At 42.6% G+C, this 19,764-nt stretch overlaps 2 protein-coding genes across 7 annotated transcripts in view; one reads left to right on the forward strand and one right to left on the reverse strand.

Annotated features, from left to right (window-relative positions):
- LOC126485118 (elongation of very long chain fatty acids protein 4-like) overlaps positions 1-4,828 on the forward strand; it is a 112,339-nt gene extending 107,511 nt beyond the window's left edge. For both annotated transcript variants that reach the window (XM_050108751.1, XM_050108752.1), the window contains 2 exons: positions 1,939-2,187; positions 4,437-4,828. In XM_050108751.1, the coding sequence (XP_049964708.1) occupies positions 1,939-2,187; positions 4,437-4,607 (420 nt within the window). In that variant the 3' untranslated portion in view covers positions 4,608-4,828. The remainder of the gene's footprint in view (positions 1-1,938; positions 2,188-4,436) is intronic.
- The window catches only part of LOC126485117 (oxysterol-binding protein-related protein 9), a 520,094-nt gene that overhangs the window by 486,165 nt on the left and 14,165 nt on the right, over positions 1-19,764 (reverse strand). The window lies entirely within an intron of this gene.

Consider the following 19,764-nt stretch of genomic DNA (forward strand, 5'->3'; position numbering starts at 1 on the left):
AAGTACGTCATATCTCCGGCGTGAAGTGGCCTTGATAAGCTATAAATAATAATGAAATGTTACTACCGGTTCAGCTATACCCTCACGCAAGGGAGTAGAGAATAAGCGAAGGCTGAGTCGTGCCCTGAACTTTGATGGAAATTTTCATTGCTGGGTCGGTAATACGTGAGCTACTGTAACACTGATGTAAAAAAAAAGTTAAGCATAATCAAAAAATTGCCAAAGAGCGAGTAGGACTATCGCTCTGAGGGTTCGCTAAAAACTTAATTCTGTGTATACTGCATGTTATCGACATCAATACTGGCAATATATCGGTCCTTGGAGTTTCAAGACTTTCGACAATGATTTAATTTTAAGTGATATAACTACAAATTAACTATTTTACGACCTTTTCCTTTGCTTGAATCGTAAAACCTTGCCTCTTGCCAACTTTCATGGTTCTAGATAGTCGGGAAGTGCCCTATTGGTTTTGATGAGTAAGTTTGCGAGTATCAAAATATGTGAGATAAATGACCGTATCTTTTGATTGTACCGACTTCGACAGCAGCTAGAATCGAATGAACAATATGGTCCATGAAGAATTAATCTCGACCAAGTGGGCTTCTGAAAAATAGCGCATGTATCTGCACCCCCACCAACCACAAGACAGAAAACTGTTCTTTTCCTTCTGAAGGATGAACGACAGTAGTACTTTGCAGAAACATTCCACCACTCATTCACAGTTCTATCTCCATTATAAACGATCCTGGTTTAGTACTGCCTTGAGTGGGACACACCTAACACTTTCGGGTCATACTTATATAGACGGATTATTTTTTCTATACTCTTAACATGAAGTAGTTGGGATATAAAATCCCGGGTGAGCCCGCAGGCAGAGTGCATAGTGGGGTTCTAGGTGCCTTTCTCTCTGTACAACAGATATATTTGACAGAACGCTAAAAGTGAGAACTGCCTATGTCAACAGTAAATTATACATTCATTTCCGAACATTATTTCCCTATCTCAAAGTACTCAGTTTATGATCATCCTCCATCTTCATAATTTGTACCGGAAAGATTTGGGACATTAATAAAGCTCTACGACTCCGATACAACGCGAAAGAGAAACTGCAACTCCTGAGAGACAGTAATCTGAAAATTGCTGTTGTCAGACGTTGTTGGCTTTGCAGCTAGGGCCAGATATTGGCCATGTCGTGAAATATTTGTCTTCGCCGATTTTTTTAATTTACGGTTGTCTCAGGACCATCGGCAAGATGTGCTAGACCTTCTTCATGAAATGCGAGGATTGTAACCAGCAAAATACGAGAAAGTTTTAAATACTGTATTTCTTGCATTTCATCGTAAACTTCACCAACAGGCTGTAGTCTCCACTCATCGAAAATACGAACGAAAGTGAAATATAATAGGTGTGACGCACAGCTTGTTAGATTTAAATCCTGCACCTATGCCAAGTAGGGATTTCCTACAGAAAGCATAATTTCGTTTTCTGGATAAATCCAGTCATTCATTTACTGTAACTGCTCGTCTTTTTCCTTTTAGTTTTCCTCCCCGATTATGCTTAACTTTTCGACATTAGTGTACTTGCGGAAACTGGCGTGTTCCAGTTAACTGAGGCGTACGCAGAAGGCTGCCGTATCTCTAATGTAAACTTCGCGACATAGTGACCCAGTCAGCCATGCTAGCTAGCATAGCAAAGGCGCAATCCCTGTTATCAAAGGGTATTCGATTCAGCTCTCTCTCTCTCTCTCTCTCTCTCTCTCTCTCTCTCTCTCACACACACACACACACACACACACACACACACACACACACACACACAGAGAGAGAGAGAGAGAGAGAGAGAGAGAGAGAGAGAGAGAGAGAGAGAGAGAGAGAGGTGGGGGGGGAGGGAGGAATAAAATAATCTCTATTGTTACTGTCAAACTGACTTTGTTGACAGGCTATTTTCGTGCTGCGCAAGAAATTCTTGCAAGCTTCCTTCCTACACCTGTACCACCATACGACATCACTGCTGCTCAGCTGGTCCGTAGCTAAGTACACGGCAGGTGGGGTGTGTGTATTCCCACTGATGGTCAACTCGCTGGTGCACACCGTCATGTACACATACTACCTGCTGTCTGCTATCGGTGCCCTCACAGCCACAGAGACTGTACTGCCCTGGAAGAGGCGCCTCACGACGTTACAGATGGTAGGTCCACAAGCAATAGATGATTCGAATTTGGAGTCAGAACACAAAACCAGTACATTACCAATATTGCTGAATTACTTTTTTTCTTTTTTCCTGTTTCACCAAATGTTTAATGCTTACAGTGCCAAGGCCAGATTACTCACGGGGAACTTGTAATTATAACATGGAAAGAGCATAGAGGTAAATGAAGACAACGTAATGCACACAACAAAACAGCTACGAAGAAACGATAAAGAAATGAAGCTGCTATTTGGGATTGTTTTTCATTAATGACATATGACGAACTGACAGCCTTGTATACAGAATCTCGCACATATTACCAACAATACACTATCTTACTCTAGGTCAAATACAAACTTGAACCCGCTACTTTCATTTAGAGTTAACGTTTGATCCACATTTCAGAAGAGGCAATTAAAATACTGTCTAGATTCTTAGCATTTGGCAGTCGTGTGTCGAGGTTTTACGATGATACGTAAGCGGATTTCTTGAATTTTCACTGACGGCAATGACTACGAAAATAGGATACAATGCTACCGCAGTTATCAGGCTACACATTCAGTTGAGAATCTGGATTGCATTGTATCAGCGCCAAAAGTAGCTGTTTGATGAAAGTCTGCAACACACTGAGGGGACAAAAGTCATGGGATAGCGAGCGATATGCACATATAGAGATGGCGATAGTACCGTGTACGCAAGGTATAGAAGGACAGCGAATTGACGGAGCTGTCATTTGTACTCAGATGACTCGTGAAAATACTTCAGACGTTACTATGGCGCCACGACGGGAATTAACAGCCTCTGAACACGGATTCACAATTAGAGCTAGACGTATGGGACATTCTGTTTCCGAAATCTTTAGCGAATTCTATATTCCGAGATCCACAGTGTCAAGAGAGTGCCGAGAATACCAAATTTTCGGCATTACCTCTCACCACAGACAGCGCAGTGGCCGACGGCCTTCACTTAACGACCAAGTGCAGCAGCGCTTGCACAAAGCACAGAGTTGTCAGTGCTAACAGACAAGCAACACTGCGTGAAATATCCACAGAAATCAATGTGGGATGTACGGCGAACGGGTCCGTTAGGATAGTGAGACGAAATTCAATGCCTTTCTCTGTTTATTATTGTAAAATATTGAGCGGCTATATTCCATTCGCTTCAGCAGACCTGAATCCTTTAATGGTTTGACCAGTGCACACCAAAGCCTCTCCGTCACCTTGACTCAAATTAACTCCCTATCCACAAACTCAGGGGATGGCGTCACCAAGGCCGATTATTTCTCCTCAATAACACCGTTGACATTTCAAAGGTTTATTTGCATCTGATAGTATTGTGTGGCGAAGGTGATAATCTTTTATCAACTACTACCTCGTGGTGTGCAATAAAGATTCAAATTAAAAAATGGGATTCTTATTTTCTTAACTCAGTTACGAATAAGAGAGGTTTCCCCCCCTTTTTTTTTTTAAGCTGGCAGCTACTCCAACTTTCTCAAAGAATCAGTAAGACGAAAATTTTAGAGGGGGCAGGAAACGATTGTGAGACTTTGAGAAGTGAATAGTACACTCCTAAATTTATAGCTCTGTCATATCTGTAATTAAATGCGCACCTTCAACTAGACAGAAACAAAATGGAATTACCAAAGTTTTTCGTCGTAAACTGCTAGTAAAACGTAATGGAGGTGGAACATCAAATTAGTTTTTTTAAATCTTCAGCAAACAAATCATTCAACATCCTGACCATTTCGCTCACCCAATTATTTAAGTTGCGTGCGAAAGAAAGGTCACAATCAGTCACATTCAACATCGTTGACTGATATTTCCTCTTCATCACCCCTTCCCACGAATGCTACCTGCCTATTACCACTGACGCTGAAAGTACTGTAACAGGTAAGCAGATGGATCCAGGTATCACCCTTTCACACGTTACCTATAGCATGAATAATTTACGTGCCTGATATTAAGTCGAAATGTATGAGCACTAAGCTCCAGAACGAGTTATGTCGACACATATAAACACATACTCAGCATTTGATGAGGGAATCAAGTCAGAGGAGGATAGATAACAAGGAGTGGAAGCAAACTACCACTGGAGATACATAACTCGGCTCCGTCACAGGTTTGTACGCTTTTTCTGTAACAGTATCCAAATTGTCACACTTACAAAAACTATATATTAGCGTAATTTTATATGCTGACGGTTCAGTGTGTACAGCTTATTTCTAACGGTATCGTACATTGTGTTTGCAGGTGCAGTTCGTCATCCTCATAATCCACTCGATGAATATGATTCATCCTGACTGCCCAGTGCCTCGAGTGCTCTTTTACCTTCATTTTCCAAACCTCGTTATGAATTTCTATCTCTTCTACGGGTTCTACCAACGAGCGTACAATCCTGCAACAAAGTGTGCTAAAGACTGAACATGGCGTTTTATTATCACCAGCTTATAAGTTTTAAGAGACTAGTTTTCAGTTACTGGGCAACGGACCTCATGGACAACGTGCTACTAATTTTTAGAACTCGCCACAGAATAGGCCGCCCTGGCCTGTAAGTGTTATTGCTCTCGTCTGACATTTCAACAATATGAATCGTTGCCGAACAAGGTCAGAATTGATGCGTGTGAATTCTCGCACTCAACTTTTGTCAGTCCATATGTACAAAGTTTTCCTTAGTAAAACAGTAAAGTATAGCAAGCACGTCATTTATTTTCCTTTACACGTTTTTTGAGAGGAGCAATATACAGTCTACTACATTTCTCAATACTTTAAAGACACACTATCGCCTACTAAAAGTTCATGTCAAGAGAGGGGGAGAGGGAAATCATAATTTGTGTACAGTAGCGCAGCGCAAACCGGTTCTATGAAGCCACTACAAGCTAATCAAGTTGCGATGTACGTATTCTTTATTAAGTGTTGCAGGTAGAAACACACCAAAGAGTACAATATCAGAATGAATGAGCCAAAATGGAAGTGTTCATGCGTCGAATGGCAACGAGGAACAAAATAGAAGCAGACGTCTCCAGGAAATCGGCAAAACGTGGCCCTTTCAACACTGAATACTGCAAGGCAGCATACAATTTTTGTTCGGTAAAAGAAAATTTCTAATTCCTCCGTGGTTGTGTTTGCTACTGCTCTGGACTAGTGCTGTTTGTAAGAAGTCTCCCTCCGCGAAACCTAAGAAATGAATGAGTACTGTAATACTGGAGTCCGCTGCCCACTAACAACAGGAGCAGCGCCTTGCAGCGGTTTTCCACATCTTACACCGTTGTTACACAGACTATTTTCGTTTCGCCTGCTTTATACCACTTCGAAGCACAACAACGGAAGAGAAGTTGAGGGAGTCAACGCAGAAATATACCAACGAGAATAACGGTCATACTGATATGGACAGAACAGCTGGTATGCAAAAGGAGTCGCCTAACTCTTATTGTTATGAACGATCCAGCAGTCATTATAGGAAATATCTTCAGTAGAGGAAATATATCCCATAGACACATGTATCGCACATTAAAAAGTGGAGTATTATTTAACATAATTCTAAGTGTTACAAGGAGGGCTGTTTCGAAGCGTGGAAGACCGCTCGCTGAGAAGTACCAAATGATGTCGATGATGGTTTATTTGTTTTTATTTAGCGTAAGGCCACGTCACAAACAAATAGTATTACAATTTACTTAAAATACAAACTAATATTCAAGCCATGAATATAGTCTACCGATCCCTCCGTCATCACCAGGAACTCTCTTGGATCGCCAGGGAAAGCTCTCAGAGGAGATTCTTGTATGACATGGCGAACAGTCTGCTATCCAGCGCCACAATCTTAACTCTGTACAGTTATTCTTTCTTCCACTTGTGCAGAGTCGGCAGATCTTCCAGTGCTGGTTCTCACTCGGTTAAGAACCGAACAGATCTTCGGTGACAATTCAAAGCCAAGTGGCTTCCTCGATATAACATTCTTGTTGTTTCCAGGGATAGGTGACGAAGCGAAGCCTGTCTTTGCTGATGCTTGGAATGTCTGCTAGAACAGGATGTTTCTGTATTTTTTTAATGTTCGATGATGTTATTTTGGTATTGAATTGTTTAGCACACTCGTTTTAGTGTCCTTACCAACAAGAGGATCTTACGCACTGATCCTATTCGGCTTTCTTCTTTCTTACACGATTTGAATGTAAGCACACGGACATCAATTTCAAAAATCAGTACGGTGCAGTTCTCGAAAAGATGCCTCTGAAGTTAAGAAGATTTCGGAGTCCTGTTAAGTAAAAAACACGATAACAGACACATTACGCCACACAGTCAGCTACCGGCGAATACGTCAGTTAACAAATTATTGTGCTTAACTAAGCTCAGAAATCTTCCTCTTTTCAATGGCAATTTTTTAGTGAATCACGAAATTTAGGGTACTGACCTACAAATCCAGTAAATATCAAGAAAACCGAAAAGGGCCATTCCGTAAGGTTCCATGCTCTGGCCTTCGACGGGCCAATCGGGACCGACCGACCGCCGTGTTATCCTCTGCCAATGGCGTCAATAAGGACGAGCAAGCTGTCACCACACCACTCTCCTGGTCGTCATCTGGTATCTTGGGCTTGGAGCTGTTACCACTCAGCCAAGTAGCTCCTCAGAAGGCTGAGTGTACCCCAATCCAGACCTCCCACCGAGTAAAAATTCCTGGCAGTATAGGTAATCGAACCCGGGTCTCTCGCACGGCATTCAGTCGCACTGACCAGTCAGCTGCGGAAGCAGACTTCTTCCGTAAGGTTCCCTTGTAAAATAGAGACGAATACTGTTGAAGTACCATGTAACACCACCATTAAGAATCTATTAGAGGTTTTTACATTTTGTTCCACGTATGGTGCCATATTTATCACGACAAACGGGCCGATGTTACTCTCGCCAAGCTGTACGTATAGTATTACAGTAGAAACTGAACTGTGTGAGTGCTAAAGATCACAAAATATAGCGTTCATAAATGGCAAAAGATCATCTTGAATACATCTGGAACGGAGTCGTAATATACAAGATGGTTCAGGAAAAGTGTGTAATTTTCAAGAACTTAGTAACGCTAGTAGTCCGTAGCAAACACAGGGCTGTTGAAAAGGTTTTCTTTTGTACGGGTCCCGGAGGGAGACGGTATCAGTTGTCTCTTCCTGCAGCGTTGGCGTAAGACACAAACTTAAAGTAAGACGCTATTCCAAAGGACAGACGCCCCACGGCAACAAGCAGGTGGGCGAGTCCAAGGAATAGACGACCGACGGAAAAAATGCTCCATTAGAAAAACATTTTACAAGAATGAAGTTAGAAGTATTTGAGAGAGTGTTCCGACAGAGTTTTCTTTGGAGGAACCGACGTGAAACAACAGTTTTGATAGGAAAATAATTGGTGCGGTGGCTTCTTTGACGTCCAAGGTTCGATAGATGAAAGTAGAGGTGACAGACCGTAGTGTACAAACGAATGCGTCGGGGCTATAGTGATGTTTCTTACGTCCGAATACTTACCGTCGTGTAGGCACGGCCCTTAATTGGTTTTTCAAAGCATATTTTTTATTTTGACAATATCTACATACTTAGACGTTAATCTGAACAAACCTTAAGGGGCGTCACACGTCACCACTCAACCAAATGTCGGTAAGTTGGACGATGCAGTCTAGTAGTGTTATTGCTCGTAGATTGTCGCTGATGGCAGTCTGGTTGTGACTATAGGGTTAGCGTCTTTTTTCTGTCTTGGAAAAACCGGGGGGCTTATTGTCGGCAGATTCCAAAACTATCGTGGTGATTCGTGTCAAATACCGCGTGGCAGATCAGCAACGTGATGGTAATGCAATATGCGAGTAGCTAATTCGGCAGGGCGGGACTATCTTGTCGATCTGAATTAGCTTCAGCCTGATGAGTGCTTTTGTTCATCCCGCTTCAGCGTTTGTACACAAAGTTAAACTGAGGACAAACGGCCTCAATAATATATTTTATTTTACGAGATTATTTTCTGCGTTCTTAAATGGTGTGCTGACCCTTTCCAGTGTGTACTTGTATTCATGCAAGGTTCAATCAGGAGCACATATGGGAGCGCAGCATAAGAAAATTTCATCACAGGTTAAGGGCAGGTAGGATGAAGAGCTCGCCAATGTGCGACTGGACTTCAAGTACGCAACATCCAAAGGTAGGTCTTTGTTTAGTTAAAATTACGCACCCATGTTAGCCCACCGCTTACCGCTCTTGATAAGTTGTTCGATAGGACATAGCTGAAGTAAGTAAAGGTCTGCCACGCAGGTTTTAGACACGTATAGCCAGGATAGTTTTGGAATCTGCTGGAAGTAGGTCACACGATTTTCCCAAGCCACCAAGTACGCTAACACCACAGTCCCAACCAGACAGCCATCAGCAACTCTCTACAGCAACAGTAAGCAACTACACAACTACACAACTGGATAACTAGCACCTGGTTCTTTCTCTCGGTGGAAACTGTTGGAATAATTTATCTGTGATGTTATGAGGGGCAGATTTTTATTCTGGTCGGCATCCATAGACACGGGTTCCCAGGTAGATGAGAGGTTTCTTGACTTCCGCAAGGCGTTCGATACAGTTCCCCACAGTCGTTTAATGAACAAAGTAAGAGCATATGGATTATCAGACCAATTGTGTGAATGGATTGAAGAGTTCCTAGATAACAGAACGCAGCACGTCATTCTCAATGGAGAGAAGTCTTCCGAAGTAAAAGTGATTTCAGGTGTGCCGCAGGGGAGTGTCGTAGGACCGTTGCTATTCACAATATACATAAATGATTGTGTGGATGACATCGGAAGTTCACTGAGGCTTTTTGCGGATGATGCTGTGGTATATCGAGAGATTGTAACAATGGAAAATTGTACTGAAATGCAGGAGGATCTGCAGCGAATTGACGCATGGTGCAGGGAATGGCAATTGAATCTCAATGTAGACAAGTGCAATGTGCTGCGAACACATAGAACGAAAGATCCCTTATCATTTAGCTACAATATAGCAGGTCAGCAACTGGAAGCAGTTAATTCCATAAATTATCCGGGAGTACGCTTTAGGAGTGATTTAAAATGGAATGATCATATAAAGTTGATCGTCGGTAAAGCAGATGCCAGACTGAGATTCACTGGAAGAATCCTAAAGAAATGCAATCCGAAAACAAAGGAAGTAGGTTACACTACGCTTGTTCGCCCACTGCTTGAATACTGTTCAGCAGTGTGGGATCCGTACCAGATGGGGTTGATAGAAGAGAGAGAGAGAAGATCCAACGGAGAGCAGCGCGTTTAGTTACAGGATCATTTAGTAATCGCGAAAGCGTTACGGAGACGATAGATAAACTCCAGTGGAAGACTCAGCAGGAGAGAGGCTCAGTAGCTCGGTACGGGCTTTTGTTGAAGTTTCGAGAACATAAGTGTGTGTGTGTGTGTGTGTGTGTGTGTGTGTGTGTGTGTGTGTGTGTGTGTGTCATCAGTCTACTGACTGGTTTCATGCGGCCCGCCACGAATTCCTTTCCTGTGCTAACCTCTTCATCTCAGAGTAGCACTTGCAACCTACGTCCTCAATTATTTGCTTCACGTATTCCAATCTCTGTCTTCCTCTACAGTTTTGCCCTCTACAGCTCCCTCTAGTACCATGGAAGTCATTCCCTCATGTCTTAGCAGATGTCTTATCATCCTGTCCCTTCTCCTGATCAGTGTTTTCCACATATTCCTTTCCTCTCCGATTCTGCGTAGAACCTCCTCATTCCTTACCGTATCAGTCCACCTAATTTTCAACATTCGTCTATAGCACCACATCTCAAATGCTTCGATTCTCTTCTGTTCCGGTTTTCCCACAGTCCATGTTGCACTACCATACAATGCTGTACTCCAGACGTACATCCTCAGAAATTTCTTCCTCAAATTAAGGCCGGTATTTGATATTAGTAGACTTCTCTTGGCCAGAAATGCCTTTTTTGTCATACCGAGTCTGCTTTTGATGTCCTCCTTGCTCCGTCCGTCATTGATTATTTTACTGCCTAGGTAGCAGAATTCCTTAACTTCATTGACTTCGTGACCATCAATCCTGATGTTAAGTTTCTCGCTGTTCTCATTTCTACTACTTCTCATTACCTTCGTCTTTCTCCGATTTACTCTCAAACCATCTGTGTACTCATTAGACTGTTCATTCCATTCAGCAGATCATTTAATTCTTCTTCACTTTCACTCAGGATAGCAATGTCATCAGCGAATCGTATCATTGATATCCTTTCACCTTGTATTTTAATTCCACTCCTGAACCTTTCTTTTATTTCCATCATTGCTTCCTCGATGTACAGATTGAAGAGTAGGGGCGAAAGGCTATAGCCTTGTCTTACACCCTTCTTAATACGAGCACTTCGTTTTTGATCGTCCACTCTTATTATTCCCTCTTGGTTGTTGTACATATTGTATATGACCCGTCTCTCCCTATAGCTTACCCCTACTTGTTTCAGAATCTCGAACAGTTTGCACCATTTTATATTGTCGAACGCTTTTTCCAGGTCGACAAATTCAATGAAAGTGTCTTGATTTTTCTTTAGCCTTGCTTCCATTATTAGCCGTAACGTCAGAATTGCCTCACTCGTCCCTTTACTTTTCCTAAAGCCAAACTGATCGTCACCTAGCGCATTCTCAATTTTCTTTTCCATTCTTCTGTATATTATTCTTGTAAGCAGCTTCGATGCATGAGCTGGTAAGCTGATTGTGCGATAATTCTCGCACTTGTCAGCTCTTGCCGTCTTAGGAATTGTGTGGATGATGCTTTTCCGAAAGTCAGATGATATATCGCCAGACTCATATATTCTACACACCAACGTGAATAGTCGTTTTGTTGCCACTTCCCCCAATGATTTTAGAACTTCTGATGGAATGTTATCTATCCCTTCTGCCTTATTTGACCGTAAGTCCTCCAAAGCTCTTTTAAATTCCGATTCTAATACTGGATCCCGTATCTCTTCTAAATCGACTCCTGTTTCTTCTTCTATCACATCAGACAAATCTTCACCCTCATAGAGGCTTTCAATGTATTCTTTCCACCTATCTGCTCTCTCCTCTGCATTTAACAGTGGAATTTCCGTTGCACTCTTAATGTTGCCACCGTTGCTTTTAATGTCACCAAAGGTTGTTTTGACTTTCCTGTATGCAGAGTCTGTCCTCCCGACAATCATATCTTTTTCGATGTCTTCACATTTTTCCTGCAGCCATTTCGTCTTAGCTTCCCTGTACTTCCTATTTATTTCATTCCTCAGCGACTTGTATTTCTGTATTCCTGATTTTCCCGGAACATGTTTGTACTTCCTCCTTTCATCAATCAACTGAAGTATTTCTTCTGTTACCCATGGTTTCTTCGCAGCTACCTTCTTTGTACCTATGTTTTCCTTCCCAACTTCTGTGATGGCCCTTTTTAGAGATGTCCATTCCTCTTCAAATGTACTGCCTACTGCGCTATTCCTTATTGCTGTATCTATAGCGTTAGAGAACTTCAAACGTATCTCGTCATTCCTTAGTACTTCCGTATCCCACTTCTTTGCGTATTGATTCTTCCTGACAAATGTCTTGAACTTCAGCCTACTCTTCATCACTACTACATTGTGATCTGAGTCTACATCTGCTCCTGGGTACGCCTTACAATTCAGTATCTGATTTCGGAATCTATGTTTGACCATGATGTAATCTAATTGAAATCTTCCCGTATCTCCCGGCCTTTTCCAAGTATACCTCCTCCTCTTGTGATTCTTGAACAGGGTATTCGCTATTACTAGCTGGAACTTGTTACAGAACTCAATTAGTCTTTCTCCTTTTTCATTCCTTGTTCCAAGCCCATTTTCTCCTGTAACCTTTTTTTCTACTCCTTCCCCTACATTTGCATTCCAGTCGCCCATGACTATTAGATTTTCGTCCCCATTTACATACTGCATTACCCTTTCAATATCCTCATACACTTTCTCTATCTGTTCATCTTCAGCTTGCGACGTCGGCATGTATACCTGAACTATCGTTGTCGGTGTTGGTCTGCTGTCGATTCTAATTAGGACAACCCGGTCACTGAACTGTTCACAGTAACACACCCTCTGCCCTACCTTCCTATTCATAACGAATCCTACACCTGTTATACCATTTTCTGCTGCTGTTGATATTACCCGATACTCATCTGACCAGAAATCCTTGTCTTCCTTCCACTTCACTTCACTGGCCCCTACTATATCTAGATTGAGCCTTTGCATTTCCCTTTTCAGATTTCCTAGTTTCCCTACCACGTTCAAGCTTCTGACATTCCACGCCCCGACTTGTAGAACGTTATCCTTTCGTTGATTATTCTTTTTCTCATGGTAACCTCCCCCTTGGCAGTCCCCTCCCGGAGATCCGAATGGGGGACTATTCCGGAATCTTTTGCCAATGGAGAGATCATCATGACACTTCTTCAATTACAGGCCACATGTCCTGTGGATACACGTTACGTGTCTTTAATGCAGTGGTTTCCATTGCCTTCTGCATCCTCATGTCGTTGATCATTGCTGATTATTCCGCCTTTAGGGGCAATTTCCCACCCCTAGGACAAGAGAGTGCCCTGAACCTCTATCCGCTCCTCCGCCCTCTTTGACAAGGCCGTTGGCAGAATGAGGCTGACTTCTTATGCCGGAAGTCTTCGGCCGCCAATGCTGATTATTTATCAAAATTTAGGCAGTGGCGGGGATCGAACCCGGGACCGAAGACGTTTTGATTATGAATCAAAGACGCTACCTCTAGACAACGGGTACTACAACAATATTCACATACTCAGGTTACAGGTTTTTGAAATTTACTCGACAGGGCTTTGCGAGAAGCACATCCTCCAGGAATGCCCATGTAACTTTGCTGAGCATTCCTCTTACACCCCGTGTGGGCTGTACCAACTTATGAGCCAACAGCGCACTGTGAGTTCGGTGTCACCGATATCCATCCACGCGGAACACACAGGGATAAAAATATTGAAACATCAAAAACATAACCCATTACCATGCCTAATACGGTGTAGGAAAATCGTTAGCACTCAACACAGCTTCCAGTCATCTAGGAATGGATAATCCAGCTCGTATGGTTTTCAGGGGACTCTTTCGTCATTCTTCCTGCAAAATAGTGGTACATTCAGGTAATGATTATGGACGTGGATAGCGATCACGCATCCTTCTCTCAAAATAAGACGACAAAAGCTAAATAATGTTTAGATTTGAAGTCTATGAGAACCACGGCACATACAATTCATCCTTGTGCTCACAAAAACCACTCTTCGACGATGGAAGTAATGTGAACAGAGGTCCTGCCGTCTTGGCACTCAGCATCACTATTGGTGAACTAGTACTACAGCACGGGATGGGCGTTATCAGCCAAAAAAAGATCACGTCATTTTTGGCAGTAACGCGACCTTGCACATCAACCACAGGGCCCAGGGAAAACCACGATATGTTTGTCCAAAGCTCCGCCGAATCCCAGCCATGTTGGGATGTGAACTTGGCCAGAAGTTGGAATCAAGACCAAATAACTTTCTTCCATTGCCCCTAGTTCGGGTTAAGCGGCTTCGGCACTATGCTATCTTCTTAAGGACATCTACATCACGGATGAACGGTTTTGGAATTCCAAATCGTCCCTACAATTCCCAACTCGTGGATCTCCCTTCGAGTTGTTTTGATGATAACAGGAATCACCAGTGTGACAGTCAGTTTTACAGTGACTTTTGCAGCTGCCGTCTTCTTATTTATTGTCACCATTGTCTTCGGTGACCGTCCGTCACGATCACTCAATAACCACTCTCGTCCGCAGTTCTTACTTCGCGGACGACGTTTCCCCGATTTCCTTGTATGCGGCATAAATCTTCGATACTGCGCTTCTGTAAACATCAAACACTTTGGCTAGCTTCATCACGGAAGCACCCACGAATCGAGCACCAACAATTTGCCCATGTCCAAATTCACCTAGCCGCGACGTAATGCACTCTCAACTACACAGAACACTTTTCTGACCACGGATGGCACTTGCAACGTATTGAGGACATTGCACAGGTGCCGTTTGTGATCAAATACAACAGCGCAACCTGAAAGGTTGGCTAGAATCTGCATTTACGTTCAAGCATGTATTTCTCGCGGTGTTTCAATTTTTTTGTCGAACCGTTGTAGCTCGTAGCTCGCTTTTCTCGCGACCTTCGTCAGGGAAATATTAGTTGTAGGCGAAAATAGAGAGGTCGTCTTCCCAGATTTGCGAAAAACGTTTGACAACGTACCACATTGTCTACTACTTATAACCATCTTACAGATTATATTCACAAATATCTTATTGGCTTTAGAACTTTCCGACCAATGAAATGGAGTACGTAATCGTGGACGATGGATACTCAACACAAGCGAAATTAATGTCCGCTATGTGCCACGGTAGTGCACTTCCGCCGCTAATGTTTTCAGTTATACCGGTACATAACCGATCTATAATATTGTGACAAGGGCACACACTAATTGTTTGCTGATGGAACTGTGGGGTACATGGAAGTGCGAAACTTCAGGACAATTTTAATAACTTTTCCACTTGGTTTAGTGAAGGGAAGCTCTACGGAAATATGCATAGATGCCAGTTAATTCTCATAACTGAAACAATGAACCTGATAGTATCCTATTAACGAAATCTGTAATTTTAGCCCTTTTTAAGACAGGATGATGCGACTTATGTTCTGGTTACAGAGAAACAACTGTGGTTAACGCCAGGTAATAATATCTATTACACACAGAAAAAGCTCAGTATCATCCGGTAACAAAAATTAGTTGCGAACATCTAGAGCACGTCACATCGTTTAAATATTGAGGGACTGCTCTTAATTGAAGCCCTTTTCCTACTTAGGCTGTTGCTTTTTTTTTTAAATTGCCACTTTATTAAATAATTTAGCGATTAGCTAATTTCACCCTCTTGGGCTTTATCAACATACATCTCAATAAAAAATTGTAAAGCACATAGCGTGTTTTATTCAACACATGGATGTGGAGGAAGCAACACACAATGACATCCTTGTACGGGTTTCGAACAATCATAGTAGTCACGGGCACAATTATCTCAGACATGAAACCCAAATGTATAATGGAAAAACTGTGATGCTGATATTGGTTTTATCACACACGTTAAAACACATTAGTGCAACTAAAAAAAAGACACATTGCGCGGTCAGCGTCTCTAAATTAAACAGTATACTTGTCGAAGAACTTTACCATTTAGGGACTAATACTAAAACGCAACAAGAAATTAGACTAACACGTGGAATCAAAAAGCAGGGAAAGCGAATCGAAGGCGAGGCTTCATTAGAAGGGTTCTAGGGAAGGGCACTGAATCTGTAAAGGAAATCGCAAACACACGCGTGCAATCCGTTGTACAATACTGTTCAACCGTTTGGAGTCATTAAGTAGGCACGACAGATGACATCGAACGAAGGCAGACACGTGCTGTTGATTTGTAACTGCTCGTTACAGATCACGCGAAAGTGTTAAGAGAAATGCTCGAGGAATTTTTAAATGGACATCGTTGCACGAAAGAGGACGTAGTTCTCGAATAACCCCGTGGAGTACATTTATGAGCCTGTACTCGCAGGTAACTGTGCGACCGTCGTGTTGCCGCCGTCGCGTAACCTGAGTAGGTATCGTGACAGTAAGAAAAATTATTTCGCGTACGGAAGCGTACGAACATTCATTTTTCTCTTGAGGTACGAACAACGAATAGATCAAATGACACTTCGTAACCCACAGTACGGTGGCTTGATGATTATTTGTGCAGCTGTAGATGCGCTGCGAGGGATATTCTCGATAAATATTATCTCGAAAGCAGTTTATCGCGCAGCATAATCTATGTAAAATTAATAGGTCTTCCACGAAGCCTGGTCTAACGCTGAGGTTAATCCCATTTTCGGGAAAAGAAACTCACCAGCCAAAGCGAAGTAAGATCGGTGCTTGCCCAAGCACGGTTGATCGTGTGTAGGATAAATTTCTGCATGTATCAGGACTGTATAAGCAGCTTAATGCTTGACAAAATGTTGATTATAGATACTTGCGCAAGCATTACAGCGTTTTTATCCTTGAGTGTGTATACGACGTGTAGGGAAGGGTTGTGCAAGCATTTCTTAGTGATCAGGTTTAATTTCATTTTTATTTGGTCCTGTTAAATTACATTCTATAAAAAGGTTGTACTGTAATGTAGGTCATAATAGAAAACAATGTTACATGAAGAAAGAGAGAACAACAGTAGTATGAGACAGTTCCATGGTGTGTCTACCAAGAACAGTTAATATGGAAATAATATTTTCATTTCTTTAAGCACTCTTTACTCCACAAATTACGTTCTCTCTTTTTTTCGTAACACAAGCAAAAATGCTTACAAGGAGAGCGCAAAGTCTGAGCTCCCTATTTTTTGGTAGTGTTCTAATGCTTGTACATGCATGCTAGAACCGAGTGGAGGTGCTAGGAATTTGTGCATGCTTGCTCAAGCACGCTTGTCAAGATGAGTTCCTTTTGTCGCCGCCTTCAGGAAGGAAGTCGTGTGCGTAACCTGTCTGTGAATAGTGTAAACTTCGTTGTGTGTGTGAGATCGCATCTTACCTGTGTGTATATGGTATTTCTTGAGGCGGACATTGGAGAACAGTCCTGCATTTGCCTAAATGAGCGAAGAAAACCACCTAAAGCCCACACTCACGCTGGCCGGTGCACTTCCGCGCCGACTCCATCCTGATCTGGCTCACTTTCCAGTTTCGCAAACTAGCGCAATACACGTTACGTTATACAAACAGCTATTTGTCAACAGAGGCCAGAGTTCACAGATTCCTAATTTACAAGCAAGAAAATGTACTGTATACATTGGGGCCATATGGAAGAAAAGAAGGAAGTATTACCAGGATTTAAAGTCTCGTCCACGAGGTCGTCATAGAGACAGAGTACAGGCTTGGATTGGCAATGGATCGAGAAAGGAACCGATCGTGTCTTTTCAGTGGAACCACCCAGGCGGCATTCGCCTTAGCCGAACCTGAACGCCCGGAGGGGGAGCTGAACACTGCCTTCTCGAATACGAGTCCATTGCCTTACCACTGCGCCGTCTCGCTCAATGGGAATTATAGGAGCTGTCTGTAAATCTAAAATTCCAAATCCAAAACACTGTGTGTAACAATCAGGTAAATATTTTACTGAACTACTTTTTTATACTAGGGAGGAATGCAGAATCTAAATTACCGCACCCTTTCTTAGCTATGTTAGTATAGAATCCGCGTTAGTATTTTGCAGCTGTGATTGTAACGCGGATTCTTTACAGACGAATGGAAAAACTGGTAGAAGCCGACCTCGGCGAAGATCAGTTTGGATTCCGCAGAAATATTGGAACACGTGAGGCAATGCTGACCCTACGACCTATCTTAGAAAACAGATTACGGAAAGGCAAACCTACATTTCTAGCATTTGTAGACTTAGAGGAAGCTTTTGACAATGTTGACTGGAATACTCTCTTTCAAATTCTAAAGGGGGCAGGGGTAAAATACAGGGAGCGAAAGGCTATTTACAATTTGTACAGAAACCAGATGGCAGTTATAAGAGTCGAGGTGCCTGAAAGGGAAGCAGCGGTTGGGAAGGGAGTGAGACAGGGTTGTAGCCTCTCCCCGATGTTATTCAATCTGTATATTGAGCAAGCAGTAAAGGAAACAAAAGAAAAATTCGGAGAAGGTATTAAAGTCCACGGAGAAGAAATAAAAACGTTGAGGTTCACCGATGACAATTCTGTCAGAGACAGCAAAGGACTTGGAAGAGCAGCTGAACGGAATGGACAGTGTCTTGAGAGGAGGATATAAAATGAACATCAACAAAAGCAAAACGAGGATAATGGAATGTAGTCGAATTAAGTCGGGTGATGCAGAGGGAATTAGATTAGGAAATGTGACGCTTAAAGTGGTAAAGGAGTTTTGCTATTTGGGGAGCAACATAACTGATGATGGTCGAAATAGAGAGGGTATAAAATGTAGACTGGCAATGACAAGGAAAGCGTTTCTAAAGAAGAGAAATTTGTTAACATCGAGTATAGATTTAAGTATCAGGAAGTCGTTTCTGAAAGTATCTGTATGGAGTGTAGCCATGTATGGAAGTGAAACATGGACGATAAATAGTTTGGACAAGAAGAGAATAGAAGCTTTCGAAATGTGGTGCTACAGAAGAATGCTCAAGATTAGATGGGTAGATCACATAAATAATGAGGAGGTGTTGAATAGGATTGGGGAGGAGAGAAGTTTGTGGCACAACTTGACTAGAAGAAGGGATCGGTTGGTAGGACATGTTCTGAGGCATCAAGCGATCACAAATTTAGCATTGGAGGGCAGCGTGGAGGGTAAAAATCGTAGAGGGAGACCAAGAGATGAATACACTAAGCAGATTCAGGAGGATGTAGGTTGCAGTAAGTACTGGGAGATGAAGAAGCTGGCACGGGATAGAGTAGCATGGAGAGCTGCATCAAACCAGTCTCAGGACTGAAGACAACATCATTTCTTAGCTATTTATCCGAAAAAGACGGTCTTCATTCTCTCGCTGACATTAACACACTCGGATTACAATTTTTAAGACGATTCAAAGAGGGGGAATAGGTAGTTGGCTACAGTTGGAACGTTTGGTCACCAACGAGGTCTTAAGTGAGCAGTATCTAAGATGGACGAAGAAAGAGGAAAGTTGGCCGTTTACTAAAGGAACTATCCCAACCTCAAGTAAAGTAGGGTGAACATACATCAATCTGCCCCGACGGGAGTCTGGACACCTCTTCTCTTAGCTGAAAGTCCAGTGTCTTAACCACTACGCCATCTCGTTCTCTGTGACGAGGAGTCAAGGAAGCGGTTATCTTCATAAAGCATAATCTTCAAAACTGGAAGCTGTTAAATAAAAGAATAACACAGAGTAATCTGTTACTGACATTCATGAAAAAAGCATTAATAGCTACGAGTATAAGGGGCAGTTAAAGGGAAACGAGACAGATGGAACAAAGTAAGCAAAACAGTTTATTATTTCAAAACTAATCACCATGAATGTTAATGTATGTATCCCACTGTGACAGAAGATGGTCAATGCTTTCATGGAAAAATGTTATCGGTTGCCTATGGCACCACGATTGTACCCAGGCGTGCACCTCTGCGTCCGAAACAAATCGACGGCCACGAAGGTCTTCCTTCAGGGCTCCAAAAATGTAGAAATCGTGCGGGGAGAGATCGGGACTGAATGGAGGATGTGTGCGGTTTCCCAGGGAACTTCTGCAGCGTACTTTAAACAACCTCGGCAACATGTGGGCGGGAAAGTCATGATGACCTTTACCTTTGACTGCACGGACCCGCTGCTTACTGAGTTTCTGGAACACGGTTCCACTCTTAATGCACGGAACTATGAGGACATACCGCAAAAATTAAAGTGCGCCAAAATGGCCAAAGGACCAGGAATGTTGACGGACGGCACATTCTGCTGCAGGATAATGCCCTCGCACGAGTTGCCGAGGTCGTTTCGACAACGTTGTAGAAGCTTCGCTGGGAAGCTCTAACACATCCTCCATTCAGTA

Source organism: Schistocerca serialis, chromosome 6 (genome assembly GCF_023864345.2).
Source record: "Schistocerca serialis cubense isolate TAMUIC-IGC-003099 chromosome 6, iqSchSeri2.2, whole genome shotgun sequence".
Taxonomy (NCBI): domain Eukaryota; kingdom Metazoa; phylum Arthropoda; class Insecta; order Orthoptera; family Acrididae; genus Schistocerca; species Schistocerca serialis.